This window comes from Leiobunum rupestre, chromosome 6 (assembly GCF_980474605.1).
Source record: "Leiobunum rupestre chromosome 6, qqLeiRupe1.1.hap1, whole genome shotgun sequence".
Classification (NCBI taxonomy): Eukaryota; Metazoa; Arthropoda; class Arachnida; order Opiliones; family Sclerosomatidae; genus Leiobunum; species Leiobunum rupestre.
The window spans coordinates 52,615,802-52,633,329 of record NC_143389.1 but is presented as its reverse complement, the minus strand read 5'-3'; the positions used below and the strand labels follow the sequence as shown (position 1 = coordinate 52,633,329).

Below are 17,528 nucleotides of genomic sequence, written 5' to 3'. Positions count from 1 at the left end.
TCCAGAGGTTCCCAGCCCCGGTTCGTCGGCGGGGTTCGGAGGGCTGGCCGCCTGGCCGAGAATGACGCGCTGCCGCCGAGAGGAAAGGGGGGGGGACAGAGAGATTTTTCGTCGGGCATCGAGAGAAAATTTTTGGTGCCATAGAAAATAAGAGTTGATGCGAGAACGGTATATGGCGTCAAATTGCAGACAATAAATCAATAAACTGATGGTATAGCAATATACATAGATGTATAATGCGGCTTTTCGAACACTCTTATTAGGCCTAAAAGCGACGAGTCCACGCACTGGACAGATAATTTTCGCTCTCAGTCGATAGTCTACTATCTTTTATGTCTATAATTCCGTCGACTCCCGGCGCGTCTCGCTATCTGTAGATCCGCATCCTCTCTCTCCCTGCTCGACCCAAAAACGGATTTTAAAATTTATCTTAAGGTTGGGGGGGGTTAGAAATAATGTCAAAAAATGGTGGGGACTTACTCCGAGACGTCCACCTCCTTATCCTTATCGTCCATCCTGGCATTGGCAACTGGTTTATCATCCATCAAAGCGTTCGCGATCGGAATAATGGGCAATTCCAGCGAGATACACAGGAACAGGAACAGCGCGCACACGTTCCTCTTGAAGCCGGAGTTTGTCATATTATTATTTCGCCTACCGGCGCCTGATTTTCGCGATCTCGCGCCACCGACACTACCTCCGGCGGCACGAATGTTTAAAAATCTCGACACCGATTGCAACCACGATGACGGTCCAGTCGCTAATAACGTTAAGGAGCAGTCCGTTTCTTCCGGCGTTACGGATTTGCTAATTCCCTGCATGTCTATATCGTTGTTGCGGATACAAACGAGTTGTTCCTTCCCCTTTTATATATAAATATATATAGTTGAGTTCTTCTTTCTTCGGTTTATCCGCGCTCTGCTGCTTTTTTTCCGTTTCCCTCTCTCTCGGGTCGCGCTGCTTTTCTCCGGCTACAGGCCCCGGGCCTAGATCTTAGGCTTCTTTTTAGGAGAGACTTTACGGGGAAGGCTTGATCCTGGGATCTAAGCCTAACTTAGATTCCAGCTTTCGGGCCTAACGTTGGCTCCGCCGGGAGAACGGGCTTGTATTAGATGGGGAAAAAAGACCATGCTTACTCGCTCAGGCTTGCTGAAAGCTCCCCAAATTTTTTAGGGGACCCGGTTCCAGAAGAGACCCGCGGAATAGCGCCCAGCGGTCCCAGTCGAATCGATATATTTTAGGCTTAGTTATACCTCTCCTACGCTCTCTCTCTCTCTCCCTCTTCCTCCTCCGAGAGCAGCCTCCTTTTGGCCTCCGCTGCGGCGTTTTCCAGGGAAGGCGAGCTCGATCAACTCCGAAGAATCGACGTCCGACTCATTCCCATCGGAGAATAATTAGCCTTGACAAACACTGCGTAAATTAAAGGACGTAGTTCCGGTAAATAGTTAAAAACGCGTTGATCAACCGGTATATAGTTCGGATCACGCGTAATTTATGCGCGAGGAAATCTTTTACTAGCATACGGAGAGCCGAACCAATGGTAGCCGGCTTCTCTGTCGATGGTACGAAAGCTTTGATTGGTGCTGCCGCGGCCGAGATTTTTTTGTTTCTTTTTCATTTTCGTCTCTCTCTCTCTCTCTCTCTTCTCCCGGTCTCTGCTCCCCGCTTATCAGGACTGCCAGACTAGACTTCTCGTCGCCAAATTGGCGATACGCTACTACGTTTGGCGATAAATAAAATAGCGTTCCGCAATTTTGAAAGTAGCGGATTACCGCCACGGCATCAAGCTTAGGCTTAGGGCGCTATACGTTAAGCATAACGTGATTAGTTTCAGTAATTTTTCTTGGGCGGCAAGGGGAGGTGCACAACGTAGTCTCCACGTAGGATGCAAACCGGAATTTTATGTTGAAACGGCGCGGCGCCTTGGGCTTAGGGCTCAGGCGAAAATATATTTTAGGGGTACATCATTCCCCCTTTCCCCTTCCTGAATTAAAATATAAATTTAATACATTACACGTGCATCCAGTCATTACAAACATCCCGATAAAAAAAGGCACAAAACTAATTTATCATATTATTTTGTTGGCGTATCCTGTACCATCTGGCAATCCTGCCACTACGTTCTCTGTTTATTGGTGTGTGGGCCAAAATACCCATTTTACTAAATGGGATTTACCCTGTAACCACTACAGTGATTATCATAAGCTTAAACTGTATCATAAAAAAGTGAAATAAACTTTGGGTTATTTGGAATCAAATGAGTGCTTTTCTGAAAGTCACAGTCACCATTGCTTACGAAAATGAAATTAAACTCCTAATTTTCATAGCTGGAATATGTTAAAACTTCCACATTGTTAATAACAAGTTTATAATTATGTTTACATAAGTGTGTCAATTCCCTATCTTTCCCATGTTAAATGTTTACTGAGAGTCATTTTGAGAATGAGCACACATTTTTAGTGGACTTAGCCAAAGGTTCATCCATGATCAAATGTGGGCTTTTTTGTAGATGTATATTCAAAAATTAATACATTTATATTATATTTGACAATTTTTTAATAATAATAATAGCAGGATTTTATACATAATTAGAAGGGCTACATTCGTGACTAATTACAAGAGCACTTTAACTGCATATGTTTTCTTTTATATTAAAATTTCAAAACCCTCTAATTCCTCCTCCGTTGGTAAAATAATTTTGTCAACTGGGATATAATTGCGGTCTATTAATGGTAATCCAGCTTTTTCTCTTCTGTGTAGCTCCAAAAAGGCTTCGCGGGTAGCCCAATCTCGGTTCCTGTCGATTTAAAATTTCAAGTTAAAAAGACCTTTACTAAATAGATTATAGAGAAGAAAAAAAATAGTATTTACTTTAAATCTGGGAAATACATGAAGAAATATGTCACCAGTGCAACAGTCAAAATACCAGAGAAGTAGACTATTCGGAGGGCATTTCTATCCTCTTCTTCAGATTTTTCACTAAATCCGTAGCTTACCCAATTCTTTAAATATAAATATTTGGTCAGTATTCTGATAAATTCAAAACCCCTAGCCACATGTTCCTTATTCATTAATACAAAACTATTAGTGACTACTTTCAAAGGCGTAATGCTATTCGAACCTTTTGTTTTTTAACATTGATGAAATCCTCTACGGTTTCAGGTCCTTTCTGCGTTGCAATATCTTGAGCTGTAATAGTTTCCTTGTTTTTACCTGTGGTTTTCAAATTTCTCGTTATATTCGCTATAGTAACTAGTCGATTTCTAGCTACAATTCTTCGCAAAAGTAACGCCATTTTAATTACGACCTTTTGAGTTCAAAGCCGAAAGAGATTTTTAAAGCGTAATAGCGTTATTGGAATTTTGGTGGAGCTACTGCCATCTAGCGAAGTAAAATATTTGTTAAAATTGGAAAAATCCGCGGTTCGTTTGAATTTCAAAATCTCTACATCCCCTACCACGACTTATGTGTAGCCTTTGTAGGTATCAAGATATGTAAAAACATTCAATGCATAGTAAAAGAACGAAATAAAATCTAATATAGACTGGGATATAATTACAGAGTACAATGGGGAAGGTACTACTCCTTATTGTAGTTTAAAATATTTATCAATAGGGAATGTTCGATAGAATTTTTTTTCCAATAGGTGATGTCTTGTGACTTCTATTAGCTCCCTTGATCTATAAAAAACGCGGGTCACATGGTTGTTAAAATTAAATCGGTTATATTACAAAAAGAGGTGTACGACCATGGATTAACAATAACTCGCCACATTTTAACTGAAATTGACAATTTCGTTTGGAAACTAACTGCTATAAATGCCCATAATATTAGATTTTGTGACTCAATTTTAAATGAGGGGCGTAGCGTGGATACACAAGAGAGCCAGTATTTTCCTCCAGAACCAAAATTCTGGTTATGATACTAAAGGATAGCAATGGATTAACTACAGGAATGGCTTCCACGCATTCAGTGGGGGAGGGGATTATGAACATAGTGATTAATATTAATCAAACAAGACTTAAAAGGCTTGCTAAAATATAAAACTATTTTTAATACTAGATTCCACATGAAAGATAATCACCCGAAATTTGACTCCCTTGCACGTAATTCTAAAATATATTACTTAGCATTTTACAGAATAAAATACTCAAATTAAAATATGACAGTTTTAATGTGGAATGAACGTTTTGTACAATAATGTTTTATATACATTGCTGTTAAAATAGTTTATTTCAATATGAAATAATCATAATAGGTGTAAAGCAACCCAAACAACACATTGAAAGTGGTACCATTATTCATAATGAGGGTGGCCCTTAAAAGGGCCGTTTTTTTCAAGTCTTTTATTTGACTTAAGCTCGTTCACCACGAATTCGTCGAGCCAATTGGATATCTTTTGGCATGATGGTGACTCTCTTAGCGTGGATGGCGCACAGGTTGGTGTCCTCAAAGAGACCGACGAGGTAGGCTTCGCTAGCTTCTTGGAGTGCCATGACAGCAGAGCTCTGGAAACGGAGATCAGTCTTAAAATCCTGGGCGATTTCACGAACAAGACGTTGGAAGGGCAGCTTTCGGATGAGAAGTTCGGTAGATTTTTGGTAACGACGAATTTCTCTCAAAGCGACGGTTCCTGGTCTGTAACGATGGGGTTTCTTGACACCTCCGGTAGCTGGAGCACTCTTCCTCGCGGCTTTAGTTGCCAGTTGTTTACGAGGAGCCTTACCACCTGTCGACTTACGAGCAGTCTGCTTAGTACGGGCCATTCTCAAATAGAAATAGTCAGCAAAGAATCTTTAGACACGAACGGTACTTACGAAGAAGCGTAAATGAAGTTTCCCGCCACTGTACGGAGTATTTATACCCTAGACGCCTCGAGGCGGAGCCTCGTTTATCCAATGGACCCGGAGAGCCTCGATTCGGCGCCGCTCGTTGGTGGTCTAGCTAGCGATTTGATTGGCTTAGAGATACGTTCTGCAATCCAACGGAAATTTTTTATCTCCAAACATTCTAGATGCTATGGGGGGGGGGTTATAATAATCGTCTTTTCATCTTGGCGCCAAAAGTTTAAAGAGTAAATTACAATAACGTTTGGATTATTTGCTATGAGTAGTTTTCGCCACTTGAATTCAAAATTTTTAGAATTGCATTATCTTCACGATTGAATGAATTAAATTAATTAAAATTAAAATTACGATGATAGAATTTGACAGGCATATCACATCAGTATATTTTTATTTGTTTTATTTTACGTCTGTTTTTCGTTTTAAATAAATAAAAATTCAAAATTATTATGGTAAAATTTAAAATCATATATCGGGTTACGCACTTCGATATTAAATATTATTTTTGTTTGTTATTAATCGTTGACTATTGATAAATATTACGGTAATATTAACCAATACATCTTTATAATATCATGTAAAATTAAAAAATGTAGATAGCCTAACAATGTTACGAGTAATTAAGATAATCGAGATCAAATACTTTGACATTACTTAAATTTAGTTAATTAATTTAGTTCGGATTTAATACTAATATTAATATTGAAATTAAGAAATAATAACGTTTATACCTATTTAAAGGCATTAAAAGTCGCTAGATGACTTGGGCCTATTATTATTTCACTATAGATATTTAATGACCTAGAAAAATCGTTATCCAATTAATTACATTGAAAAATTTAAATTAATTTTGATCGTAAAAATGCCACGTTATGTGCGGGTATAAAATGTAGGTTTTAAATTGCAGATATTTAGTTTGACCCTCTATTTTTGTTTTGGGTGCATTTTATATTTTTGTTTATATTTTTGTTTAGAAGGGTTTTGGGTGCATTTTATATTTTTGTTTATATTTTTGTTTAGAAGGGTTTTGGGTGCATTTTATATTTTTGTTTATATTTTTGTTTAGAAGGGTTTTGGGTGAATTTTATATTTTTGTTTAGGAGGGTTTTGGGTGCATTTTATATTTTTGTTTATATTTTTGTTTAGAAGGGTTTTGGGTGCATTTTATATTTTTGTTTAGAAGGGTTTTGGGTGCATTTTATATTTTTGTTTATATTTTTGTTTAGAAGGGTTTTGGGTGCATTTTATATTTTTGTTTAGGAGGGTTTTGGGTGCATTTTATATTTTTGTTTATATTTTGTTTATATTTTTGTTTAGAAGGGTTTTGGGTGCATTTTATATTTTTGTTTAGAAGGGTTTTGGGTGCATTTTATATTTTTGTTTAGGAGGGTTTTGGGTGCATTTTATATTTTTGTTTATATTTTTGTTTAGAAGGGTTTTGGGTGCATTTTATATTTTTAACGAAACCGAAGCATTCTAATCCACCCTCTCTCTAAAAAATTTCAATTGTAAGGGTATAAAAAGCTAACCGTCTTAAGTTTCCTATAATTTTAATATTGTGAAGTCCCTTAGTACATGTACGACGGTTAATATGAACCCCGATTACTGCAGCGTATGAATCTGAGTACAGCCTTTGGTAATACTAAATCTGTAATGAGTATTACGTAATAACTAAAACTTTAGTACACCCATTACGCGGAGTAATTAGTTTCTCGCCTTAGTAGGATTTGGGATCCTCATTAGGAGAGAAGATATAAACCTTAACAACGATTGCAAGTACACTATAAAAACTTTAATTATAATTAAAAAAATTAAAAGGTGCGTTATTATAATTAGAGTTTTATAGTGTACTTGCAATTGTTGTTAAGGTTTATTTCTTCTCTCCTAATGACATCTTACAATAGTTCCGAATAACGTACTCCATATTTGGGAACCTCCTTCAAATTTCAAGCCGAGAACTAATAGTTATGTTAATTTCCAGATCGGTCATACAACGGGGTTATTGATTTAGAAATGATGTTATTTTGACAAATTAATTATAAGAAGAGTTTGAACTAAGTAGTTAACACCACGAATGTATCAAATGAAAACGTTCCTGTTATAAATCGGGATAGACTATGTTGGACGTGGGTCGGGCCCGACATTGAAAATTTTGCGTACGGGATTTAGAATCAAAAACCAGGAATTGATTTTAAGATCTTAGAGAGTTGATTTCTGGTTTTATTAACCTGATTTTGAGATTTTAGATATGATTTTACCCAGATTTCTGGATTTTCCAGTTCATTTTAAAATTTATAAAATTATTTTCCTCTAAAGTGTACGATATTTGTACAAATGTCGGACCAAATAAAATATATTTTTATAAAGTGACGTATCACATATTATGTTTATAATGGTCGCTTTTTTGGTGATAGTAATCAATTTTTGAACCAGGAGTTTGACTAAAAATTTAAAATCTTAGAGTTTTCTGCCTCTTATATTTTATACGTCAAATTCTAAAACAGAAAATAACTTATATTTTTTTCTTGGAAAACCATATTATGTTTAGGGAATATTCCTTTTATTTTAACCAGAAAATGTTTATATATTTTTCTTAATACTTTTTAAAGTCGGAAATTTTGGTCTGTTGTTTAGTATTGTCCAAACGAGGGAATCACTTACAAAATTTACTAAATTTAAATTAGAGTTAAATGTGTTTTCCAAAAAGCTACAGCACCTCAAATTCCCAAATGAAAGTTATTTAATTTGAATGTTCATGGTAACATTTAAAATAATACGTTTTACACATTTATGACAATATTTCTTAAACCTTGTTTTTGGGATTTTATGCGTTTCATTGTGACATGTGTTTTATACTTTACTTCACGCTTCATTATTCCTAGAATTAACAAGTAATCAACTTTCTATATCTGGAACTGAGTAAATTTTATTTAGTAAATATTAAAAACTTCCAATGAGATTTTATATTCGTCGTTTTCTCAAAAAATATTTTTGTCTGAATTGAACGAAAATTTTTATTAAATAATGAATTAAGTATATAAAATAATATCTAATGAATTATATTATTAATTCATATTTGAATTTGTTTCCAACCGTTTTTTATTCGAAATCCCCGCGTCTTAACGGAACTGTCACATGACGTTATCACGCGAGCCGAAGAGAAGCTGTTGCAGTACAATCCAGGGGGAAGGAATTTTGCGACTATAAATTCAGCGGTCGCCCCCAAAACATCCACAAAACTCTCTCTCCATTGCGGTGAGGTTGTACGTTTAAATTCTCCCTAAATTTCAATCATGTCTGGTCGTGGTAAAGGAGGCAAAGTCAAGGCAAAGTCGAAGACCAGGTCATCTCGTGCCGGACTTCAGTTCCCAGTCGGTCGTATTCATCGTCTCTTGCGTAAAGGAAATTACGGTATGTGTTTAAATCTATGATCTTTCAATTTTATCCTAAGACTAATCTCATTTACATTTTATTTTAATTATCAGCTGAGCGTGTTGGAGCTGGTGCACCTGTATATTTGGCTGCAGTTCTCGAATACTTAGCCGCTGAAGTTCTTGAGTTGGCCGGTAACGCTGCCCGTGACAACAAAAAGACTCGTATTATTCCAAGACATTTGCAACTTGCCATCAGGAATGACGAAGAGTTGAACAAACTGCTTTCGGGAGTCACCATTGCCCAGGGTGGTGTCTTGCCTAACATTCAAGCTGTCCTCTTGCCAAAGAAGACTGAAAAGAAATAAATTTTCATCTACATGAACATTTAAAAAAACGGCCCTTTTTAGGGCCACCCACATTTTGAATCTAATGGATTCTCATTAAATGTATCATCACAATTACGGCTAATTAAAACCGTGATAAAGGGCTTATTTCATATTGAAATTTTAAAACAAGTTTTTTATTTATAAGGTACTATTTTAGCTTAATTCCGAGACTATTAGGTTAGTAAAGACTGAACAAGCCTATAAAAGAACTCTTAATAAGTGGGCATTAATCTCTCAATTTCATGCTGAAATTATGTAGGTTAAAAGAAATTTAAATTATATTATCAACCGGAACAAAATTCTAGTTTAAACAAGAAGCCACCAATGATCATAGAAAAGTAAAATAATGGTAATGTTCTTACATCATTGTTTTACTTAATTAAAAAAATTTCACTCTTGATAGCTCGTTTCACTCTTAGTATATTTGATTTTATAGCGCCAAAAATAGTAAGAATTTGGAAGCCTTAAAATTTTAATTTGGTAATTGAGTTGGTTTTCATTCTATTTACCCTGTATGAATGCTTTTAAATTGCCCTATAGTAAACATTTCAATAGACCATATAATTAAAATAAATCTGAATTTAATTCACTAACTTCAGCATGCTCTGTCCTCTTTTACATTCTTTACTCCTCTAAATCGGAATCTTACCTGAATTGACGGCTTTTAAAATTCATTTTGCGCGTGAAAATACCTCTACATGTTATGGTCAAAAAAGCACGCAAAGAAGGCTGCGTGCCGAAGACATGTACCTGTAGTGTCGCGTGCTAAATCGTCAATTCAAAATCCGTCAGTTGTTCAAATTGATTTGTCTAATTGAAAAACGGTATTCTACAAACTGCTCTAAAAAGGTAAGATATTAACATTATTATATTGTTTTTCCAGTGACCAATTAATTTAATTTTGAACATTTTCAAAAGTAAAATTGTAAAGTTAGTTTAATCGATAAATTGATTATGTATACACCACATTTTGGGTTTAATCGCTATAGTTTTGTTTAAAGTTTATAAAGGCATGGACTAATTAATTAGTCCATGATAAAGGTATAATTTCAGATAGCTTATGGCAGGGCAGTTTTCTCCCACAGGTTACCTAAGAAATTTTCTAACCATTGCAAACCACTTTCAAAACTCCGTTTTTCTAGGTTTTGCCCCAGAGAGTTGCGAACAATTTCAGTTAAATAAGTGCAGCTGAGGTATTATTGTAAAATTATCAAATAGGATAAATAAAAAATGTTTTATTACCCGTTAATGGTCGGAATTATTATGTACATTACATTTTACTAGATATTAAAACGTGGTTTTTGTACAATATGCATGAAGTCTTCATCACCCTTGATTACTTTGATGTACAATACATTTATAAAATATTAAAACGTGGTTTATGTACACTTACGTATCAGATCCTCATCACCAATGATTACTTTTTATCAAAAGTAAGACAATACATTAAAAATGAGACCTTTAAACAAAATGGGGGTGGCCCTTAAAAGGGCCGTTTTTAATAAACTTTTCATTGATGGAAAGAGTTTATTTAGAGCTGGTATATTTGGTGACGGCTTTGGTTCCTTCCGACACCGCGTGCTTGGCAAGTTCGCCGGGCAAAAGGAGACGGACAGCGGTCTGGATCTCCCGACTGGTGATGGTTGACCTCTTGTTGTAGTGGGCCAAACGAGAGGCTTCGGCGGCGATTCTTTCGAAGATGTCATTGACGAAAGAGTTCATGATTGACATGGCCTTAGAGGAGATACCAGTGTCGGGATGGACCTGTTTCAAGACCTTGTAGATGTAGATCGAGAAAGATTCCTTCCTTTTCTTATGCTGGAATTTAAAGAGAGGAATAAGTTCACAATTCAAATTTTATAGAAAATTTAATTTATTTATACCCTTTTCTTCTTGTCACCGGCTCTAACGGCTTTTTGGGCCTTTCCGGACTTCTTTACAGCTTTACCAGATGCTTGAGGAGGCATTTCAAAATTATAGCGATATAAGTCTATTTAGAACGATAGCTAGAGAGTTTGTGATGAAACAGAAACGCGGGAATCGCTTTTATAGTCGAGTAGTTCTTTCCCCCTCGGATTGGGCTGCAACAGCTTCAACGAGGTCCGCGCGATGACGTCCTTATCGCCGTTCAAATGAATGGCGGGAAATACTAGGCCTGTTCTTTTCGCCTGTTCTTCGACTAAAAAGTGCACTCTTTTTACCCTGAAACTATTTATTCGCCTGTTGCGGGATTAAATTTACTATGCCCCATAACCTATTCGCTTGTGACGGAATATTAGGTCTACTCGTTCTACTCGTCCTCAAAAGCAGGGATAGAGAGAATAAACCAGGGCTCCCAGCGATTTTTTTTTTAAATATTATAGGAATTATAGGAAATTTCCTAGAAAATATAGGAATTTATAGGAACATTTTAGCTAAAAATAGGAATTTATACGAACAATTTTGAGGAAATAGGAAATTATAGGAGCATATTGAAATTATAGGAATTATAGTAACTCTGGGTCCGGGAGCCCTGATCAAATCGTCTGCTTATCCAAAATTGATCTACTAAAATGGCCACATGTAGCGATTTTGGTAAAACGTTTTCCTCCGACTTGAACTATTCGCCACCATAAAACCTACTCTGAAATCCCAGAAAAGGCGAGAAGAAACCACCTATTATAATTTTATTGTTACAGAAATTGGGCATATAAATTATTCGGTATGCAAAATTATGTAGCAGGGATCCCATAATAGATAGATAAATAGATATATAGACCCATGATGAAAGTTGGGGGGCCGAAAATTAACATTTTTACCTGGCAACTCAGCATTTGGACGGAACATCCGTTTCCTTACTTCCGCCTGTATATTTCAATGGCGGTCACGTGGTTCAAAACGTCACAAACAGGATGTTCCGTCCAAAGGTCTCACTTAAGCCTCGTCTGCGGCCCCTCTTTTGTTATGGGTCTATTGGTAGGAAAATGTAAAAAGGGTATAAAATGTTTCTTATACGTCTTAAGACAGAGCTTTATTAGGTGGATACTTTTCGCTTGTACTGGGATTTCAGAGTAAGGTAAGAGTAACCGTATGACGTCATTTTACACCGATTCTGTGGTGGCGAATAGTTCGAGTCGCTAAGCAGACGATTTTATCAGTTTACTTTCCTTACACCTCCTTTTTAGAAGGAGTAAAAAGGGTAGCCCTAAAATCCTTCTTTGCCCCGGAACAGTCGAATAATTATTTTTAGGAATAAAAGAGTACACCTTTAGTCCGAGAACAGGTGAAAAGTACTCACATTTTAGTATAATCTTACACGCACGATTTGCATGGGCGCTAGAAAATTCGAAATTCCTTGCGACTCTATAACGCGCTTCTAGGCGTGTAGTAAGAGACAGTGACGTAATAAACCTTTAAACATGAAGGCCAAGGTTTTGTTATCCTATATTTCCAATATTTTTTTACACATTCAAATAAAACCCCACAGATACAATTTCTCAAAGATTTACACACCAACAAGAAATATATTGAATTTATCATTTTTCTTAAAAGCAATGATCCTTGCATAAATTCTAAATCATTAAATGAGCAGATTTTAAAAGGTTTTGAATTTTCTGATCTGTCTGACAGTGTTAATTATGACTTCTTTTAAATAAACGCTATAAAATTTGATAATTTCTATATTTAAATCCTACATAACTCCTTAAAATTAATAATTTAGACCTATAATTTTGAAATTGGTATCGTATAATTCCCATATATTTTTGGGTATTATAGTCTTAGTCGATAGCTACGGCGCAAAATTTTCTTTTTGAAAACGAAAACATTTGAGAGAGTTGGCCGTTTTCGGTCTATCCAAAAATTCCAAAGCTCGCAGCCTTGCCTGCCTTTCGGCCTGTATCTCCATACCGAAAATGGCCGACGATTACACCGCCGAAAATATTTTACTAAACTGATCGGCGGCGTTTTTGACCGTTATTTTGAATTATCGACTACGACTATTGGCTAGAAGCCCAGATGTAGTGATAACTTCGCTCGCAGAAATGTCATTGCAAATACGGTCAAAGCACAAAACCATTATACTAGATCTTTTTATAAAATATAATAACTTTATAACCCTTTTAAATGAAAATCATTATTATTCTAGAATATACATGTAGTCGTTTTTCGAATCATCAGGAGTTTATTCGAGGGGCTAACCACTCTTAGAAAGTCTGTACACCGGATTACACTTAGATTAGCACTGCCAAAGGCAGGGACTTCAAAGATTACGCGTAGTCCCATTAGTACAGTCAAAGGTACGGCTCTGTACACCGATTACGCGGAGTGATCAGCCCCTCGAGTTTATTAGATATCTTACGAGAGTAGGATCCATCTAAGAAATATAAATAATTAATTTAAAGGCTCGATTTCCCAGCAAAATCGCGCAAGCATACTCTGCTTGAGGATGTAAAATGTTAAAATTACTCTTTGTAGAGATTTATAGACAATATCTTCCCGTGTATTAGTGTAATGCATGTCCAGGGCCCCCACTCAAATCTTCAATTTTTTATAGGAAAAAAGATTTATATTTCTAAAAATACAGGACTTTATAGGACTAGTTTCTTAAAATTATTTGATTTTATAGGATTATAGAGTAATATCGGCGTGACGTATGTCGACGTCACCCATGATTTTTCCTATAGATAAAAAACTGCCCTCAAAATGGCCCAAAGCTACAGAGTGATACTACTCTATATATGCATAAGTGGTATTACTCATGATATATCCCATTTTATTTACTAACTTTATGCATTTAAAAACAAAATCTATATTTAATGAAATAAATCTTTGATTTTCACTTAAAAATAGTAACTACCACTTTATCCCAAAAATATACAATAACAGAAGTATAGACTAGTATGAATTTATCCTATAGCAATTTATCTGAGTGGCGGGATTTGAAATGGGCAAAATATCAAAATTATAGGACTTTTTGGGGATTTTGCCAAAAATATAGGATTTTATAGGGCATTTTTGAAAATATAGGATTTTATAGGACCTCTGGGGGCCCTGCATGTTATTTCGCATTTATTTTATCCCGAAACGTACTTTGAGATATCTGCGGGAGCTTGCGTAATTTCACTCTTTAAACGTGTAACATTGACAGTATAGAGTAATGGCAGTGCTACGTCACACAACGTCACCAATGCTTTTTCCTACTCATAAAAAATTCGCGCCCACAATGGCGGCCATGGCCAAAGCTACAGAGTGCTACTACTCTATAGAGAATTGGATACTTTCCTTGTAAGAAATACAAATATTTTATTTACTTCAGAAATTATTAATACACTGAATACATTTCACTCATGGATAATGTAAGTACATGTAGCTTCGCTAAGTTAGTAAATTTATCCTTGTTTGAATAATTACTTTAGTATCACAATAGTTCACGTGACACTACTTCTATTTTTGTTTTTATTTAGTCGCCTTATTTACCAAGTTATTATACCCTAACATATAGTGAATTTTGTAATACCTCGATTAGCGTTAAATTATATTTTCTTATTTTGTCGGCTAAAAACATCAATGTTATATTCCAAATAACGAATCGCTTTCCATTATATCTACGTTTTACCTGGGTTATTTGTCTATAGAGTAATTTGCGTAGGAATAGGCAGCTACTTAAATTATTATAGAAATATTACAGTTTGAATTAATTTTAGGGAAAATTCCATTAGATATGGCAGAATTTTACTATTTTATACCATTTGAATATTATTTCTAGATATCAGTCTATCTTAAAGCTTATTTTTAGAAGCCAAAACTTTAGCTTATTCGTAAAATATTTCGGGTTTTCTTGATAGTCTGCTGGCTCTGCTTTTTAAATAAAGTTATCGCAAGAATTCTTGTCAACTTTACTAACCCCATTGATCCTAAAACTGGGTAACAATTCCGAGCTTGGTCAGAAACAAAGATATTTTAAATATTTCCCGCCATTTTATGAGATTGAGAAGGACAAAGGGGAATTTTGAAGAGCGCGGACCTCATTGAAGCTGTTGCAGCCCAATCCGAGGGGGAAAGAACTACTCGACTATAAAAGCTATCCCCGGCGCTTTCATCTCATCACAAACTCTCTTGCTCTCGTTCTGTAAAGACTCGTCTCGCAAAAGTATTAAAATGCCTCCTCAAGCATCTGGTAAAGCTGTAAAGAAGTCCGGAAAGGCCCAAAAAGCCGTTAGAGCCGGTGACAAGAAGAAAAGGGTATAATTAAATTAAATTTTCTATAAAATTTGAATTGTGAACTTATTCCTCTCTTTAAATTCCAGCATAAGAAAAGGAAGGAATCTTTCTCGATCTACATCTACAAGGTCTTGAAACAGGTCCATCCCGACACTGGTATCTCCTCTAAGGCCATGTCCATCATGAACTCTTTCGTCAATGACATCTTCGAAAGAATCGCCGCCGAAGCCTCTCGTTTGGCCCACTACAACAAGAGGTCAACCATCACCAGTCGGGAGATCCAGACCGCTGTCCGTCTCCTTTTGCCCGGTGAACTTGCCAAGCACGCGGTGTCGGAAGGAACCAAAGCCGTCACCAAATATACCAGCTCTAAATAAACTCTTTCCATCAGTGAAAAGTTCATAAAAAAACGGCCCTTTTAAGGGCCACCCCCATTTTGTTTAAAGGTCTCATTTTAATGTATTGTCATAATGGTTACTTTGGATAAAAAGTAATCAAGCGTTTCAAAGAACTTGCAACATTGTACATAATGCATCTTTTTAATACATAAGTTAATGTATTGTAAATATTTTCAAGCATAAAGATGATTAAAAAATATTTTTAATAAATTATTTCTTTTCAATGACATAAGTTTAAAAATTAACAATTTAAGTGCTTTTAGCGAAAGTAATAGCATTAATTTGACTATCATGATAATGAGATACTATAGGTATTCACTTGGCGTTGGATTGAAATTTAATATAAGCACACCATATTCCTAAATTATATTTTAGAAATACATTAACGGTTTAGTGTGTATATCCGGGAGGAGGGGGTTAACTTACTGACCAATTTTTACAAGATTAATTTATATGGCATATTTCACATTTTAAGTAATTTGAAAGTTTTCTCACGCGCTTTGAAAATAGCGAGGAGAAGTTTATTGGATATTTAGCTTTCATTTCTATGGTAGGTATCATAAGTTAATAATCGTACACTTGTGTAGGTATTCCTAGAAATTACAAATTTTTTAACGTATCCCTCTATCTCTCAAAGACTTTTCCTTTGTTGCTAACTAAAAATTCGATACTCTTATCTAGGGCAAAATTAAGGCACAGGAATAACTTTTTTTTAGGCATTAGGGTTTGATTTCGAAATGCTCAGTCACCACTCGCCATAGAAGGAATTTTTTGGAATTTCATTTACCCTCCCTCCCTGAGTAATTTATGCCCCGCCCTTCGAAATTAGAAAGAACTTTCAGACGCGTGTTTGGCATTTAGGGCATTAAGTAGTATACTCGATAGTCTTCCAACATTCGACTTCGATCATTTTCCCGATTATAGGTGAGTATCATTTTCATCAGATTAATAATGAATAGTTAAATAACTTCAGTTGATACTTCAATTTTAAGTATGACATTTGTGCCAAGGCTTAACGGTTTATTGAAAGAGACCACTTCGATGATACTTAAATAATATATACATTTTGTATTGTAATTTTTGAGGACACCTCACAGGCGTTTTATTTACGTAGTTATTTGTTTATAGAAATGGCTGGATTCTCAGAAGATCAAATAGCTGAATATCAAGAAGCATTCTCCCTTTTTGACAACCGTGGAGATGGAAAAATTAGTATATCTCAATTAGGAGATGTGTTAAGAGCTTTGGGCCAAAACCCTACTGAGGCTGAAGTCAAGAAATGTTGCCACCAACTAAAATCTGATGACAGGATAGGGTTTGAAGTTTTCTTGCCAATCTTGCAAACAATTAGCAAAAATCGAAGTACAGACACAGCCGAAGACTTTATTGAGGGTCTACGACACTTTGATAAAGATGGAAATGGCTACATCAGTTCAGCTGAACTACGGCATTTACTTACTACATTAGGTGAGAAGCTAACGGATGATGAAGTTGAACAACTATTGGCTGGCCAGGAAGATTCTCAAGGAAATGTTCATTATGAGGATTTTGTTAGAATGGTTATGAGTGGCTAAAATTATTGTTTATTTTGTACGTGCTTAATAGATTCTTCCTAATTTTGTATATTATATTTAATTGGCATTGAAGTTTCAGTTCTATAAATTTGAATTTGCTTGAAAAATTTATATTAAAAGCTTTATTTTTTAATCCTGTTATTAATATTTTTTAAAAGAATACCAACATTTCTACCCATTTTGATGTCCAAGTCCTGTAAAGACCCGATTAATAACATTCCTGTTACGTGTAAATTGTTATGAGCAGTTTAAAGTGTTTTGTTTTACAAGTAATTGCGATTTTGGGAACAATGAATTTTTTAAGGGTCTTTACAGAATAATTATAGTATGAAATGCACAATGTTATTTTTAATAATGATATGAAAGGGTATAATTTGGTGTGCTATCAAAATTGTAGGTAACCATGTATGTGAAGAAAAATAAAGATTTAGATTTTATTCTGTTATTTTTTGCAAAAGATCCAGAGTGTAACCTTCATAGTATAATATCAAAAATTAAGAATATAATATTATAATATCAAAAATTAAGAATATAATATTATAATATCAAAAATTAAGAATATAACATAGATAATTAAATGGTAATTTTTAATACAAGGGCTTTTGTACTTGTTGAACCCAAATAGGGAAAAAGGTACTCCAATAAATAATGCTAGTTATTTCGAAAAAAAATTGTTATTTTTTCCCCCGTCGAAAATTCTGAAATGGGTGCACTGCAGCCATCTATCATATAGAATGTGAAATAAACTACC

The 17,528-nt window shown here is 35.2% G+C and overlaps 7 protein-coding genes across 11 annotated transcripts in view; 3 read left to right on the top strand and 4 right to left on the bottom strand.

The window, feature by feature from the left end:
* Positions 1-1,529, bottom strand: part of LOC149941481 (voltage-dependent calcium channel subunit alpha-2/delta-3-like) — a 36,909-nt gene extending 35,380 nt beyond the window's left edge. For 3 of the 5 annotated variants that reach the window (XM_090179973.1, XM_090179974.1, XM_090179975.1), the window contains exon 1: positions 481-1,528. In XM_090179973.1, the coding sequence (XP_090036099.1) occupies positions 481-821 (341 nt within the window). In that variant the 5' untranslated portion in view covers positions 822-1,528. Of the gene's footprint in view, positions 1-480 lie in introns of all 5 variants that reach the window. The other 2 variants (XM_090179971.1, XM_090179972.1) reach the window with 1 other exon arrangement.
* A 1,015-nt stretch (positions 1,530-2,544) lies between these two features.
* NP15.6 (NADH dehydrogenase [ubiquinone] 1 beta subcomplex subunit NP15.6) lies at positions 2,545-3,336 on the bottom strand. Its single transcript, XM_090178369.1, has 3 exons — positions 3,122-3,336; positions 2,872-3,002; positions 2,545-2,797 (listed from the first exon to the last, which is right to left on the bottom strand). Exons 1-3 carry the CDS (start codon positions 3,293-3,295, stop codon positions 2,647-2,649), a joined length of 456 nt encoding a protein of 151 aa, XP_090034495.1. The 5' UTR covers positions 3,296-3,336; the 3' UTR covers positions 2,545-2,646.
* An 819-nt stretch (positions 3,337-4,155) lies between these two features.
* LOC149941479 (histone H3) lies at positions 4,156-4,839 on the bottom strand. The gene has a single exon (XM_090177920.1). The coding sequence runs from the start codon at positions 4,764-4,766 to the stop codon at positions 4,356-4,358; it is 411 nt and encodes a 136-aa protein (XP_090034046.1). The 5' UTR covers positions 4,767-4,839; the 3' UTR covers positions 4,156-4,355.
* A 3,229-nt stretch (positions 4,840-8,068) lies between these two features.
* Positions 8,069-8,733, top strand: LOC149941478 (histone H2A-like). The gene is made up of 2 exons (XM_090180187.1): positions 8,069-8,255; positions 8,330-8,733. Exons 1-2 carry the CDS (start codon positions 8,138-8,140, stop codon positions 8,581-8,583), a joined length of 372 nt encoding a protein of 123 aa, XP_090036313.1. The 5' UTR covers positions 8,069-8,137; the 3' UTR covers positions 8,584-8,733.
* Positions 8,734-9,824: 1,091 nt separating this feature from the next.
* Positions 9,825-10,645, bottom strand: LOC149941477 (histone H2B). Its single transcript, XM_090180186.1, has 2 exons — positions 10,488-10,645; positions 9,825-10,422 (listed from the first exon to the last, which is right to left on the bottom strand). Exons 1-2 carry the CDS (start codon positions 10,569-10,571, stop codon positions 10,132-10,134), a joined length of 375 nt encoding a protein of 124 aa, XP_090036312.1. The 5' UTR covers positions 10,572-10,645; the 3' UTR covers positions 9,825-10,131.
* A 4,022-nt stretch (positions 10,646-14,667) lies between these two features.
* On the top strand, positions 14,668-15,415 carry LOC149941476 (histone H2B). Its single transcript, XM_090176910.1, has 2 exons — positions 14,668-14,826; positions 14,892-15,415. The coding sequence occupies exons 1-2, from the start codon at positions 14,743-14,745 to the stop codon at positions 15,180-15,182; spliced, it is 375 nt and encodes a 124-aa protein (XP_090033036.1). The 5' UTR covers positions 14,668-14,742; the 3' UTR covers positions 15,183-15,415.
* A 483-nt stretch (positions 15,416-15,898) lies between these two features.
* Positions 15,899-17,214, top strand: Mlc-c (Myosin light chain cytoplasmic). The gene is made up of 2 exons (XM_090177542.1): positions 15,899-16,127; positions 16,332-17,214. The coding sequence occupies exon 2, from the start codon at positions 16,334-16,336 to the stop codon at positions 16,775-16,777; it is 444 nt and encodes a 147-aa protein (XP_090033668.1). The 5' UTR covers positions 15,899-16,127; positions 16,332-16,333; the 3' UTR covers positions 16,778-17,214.
* Positions 17,215-17,528: the final 314 nt, after the last annotated feature.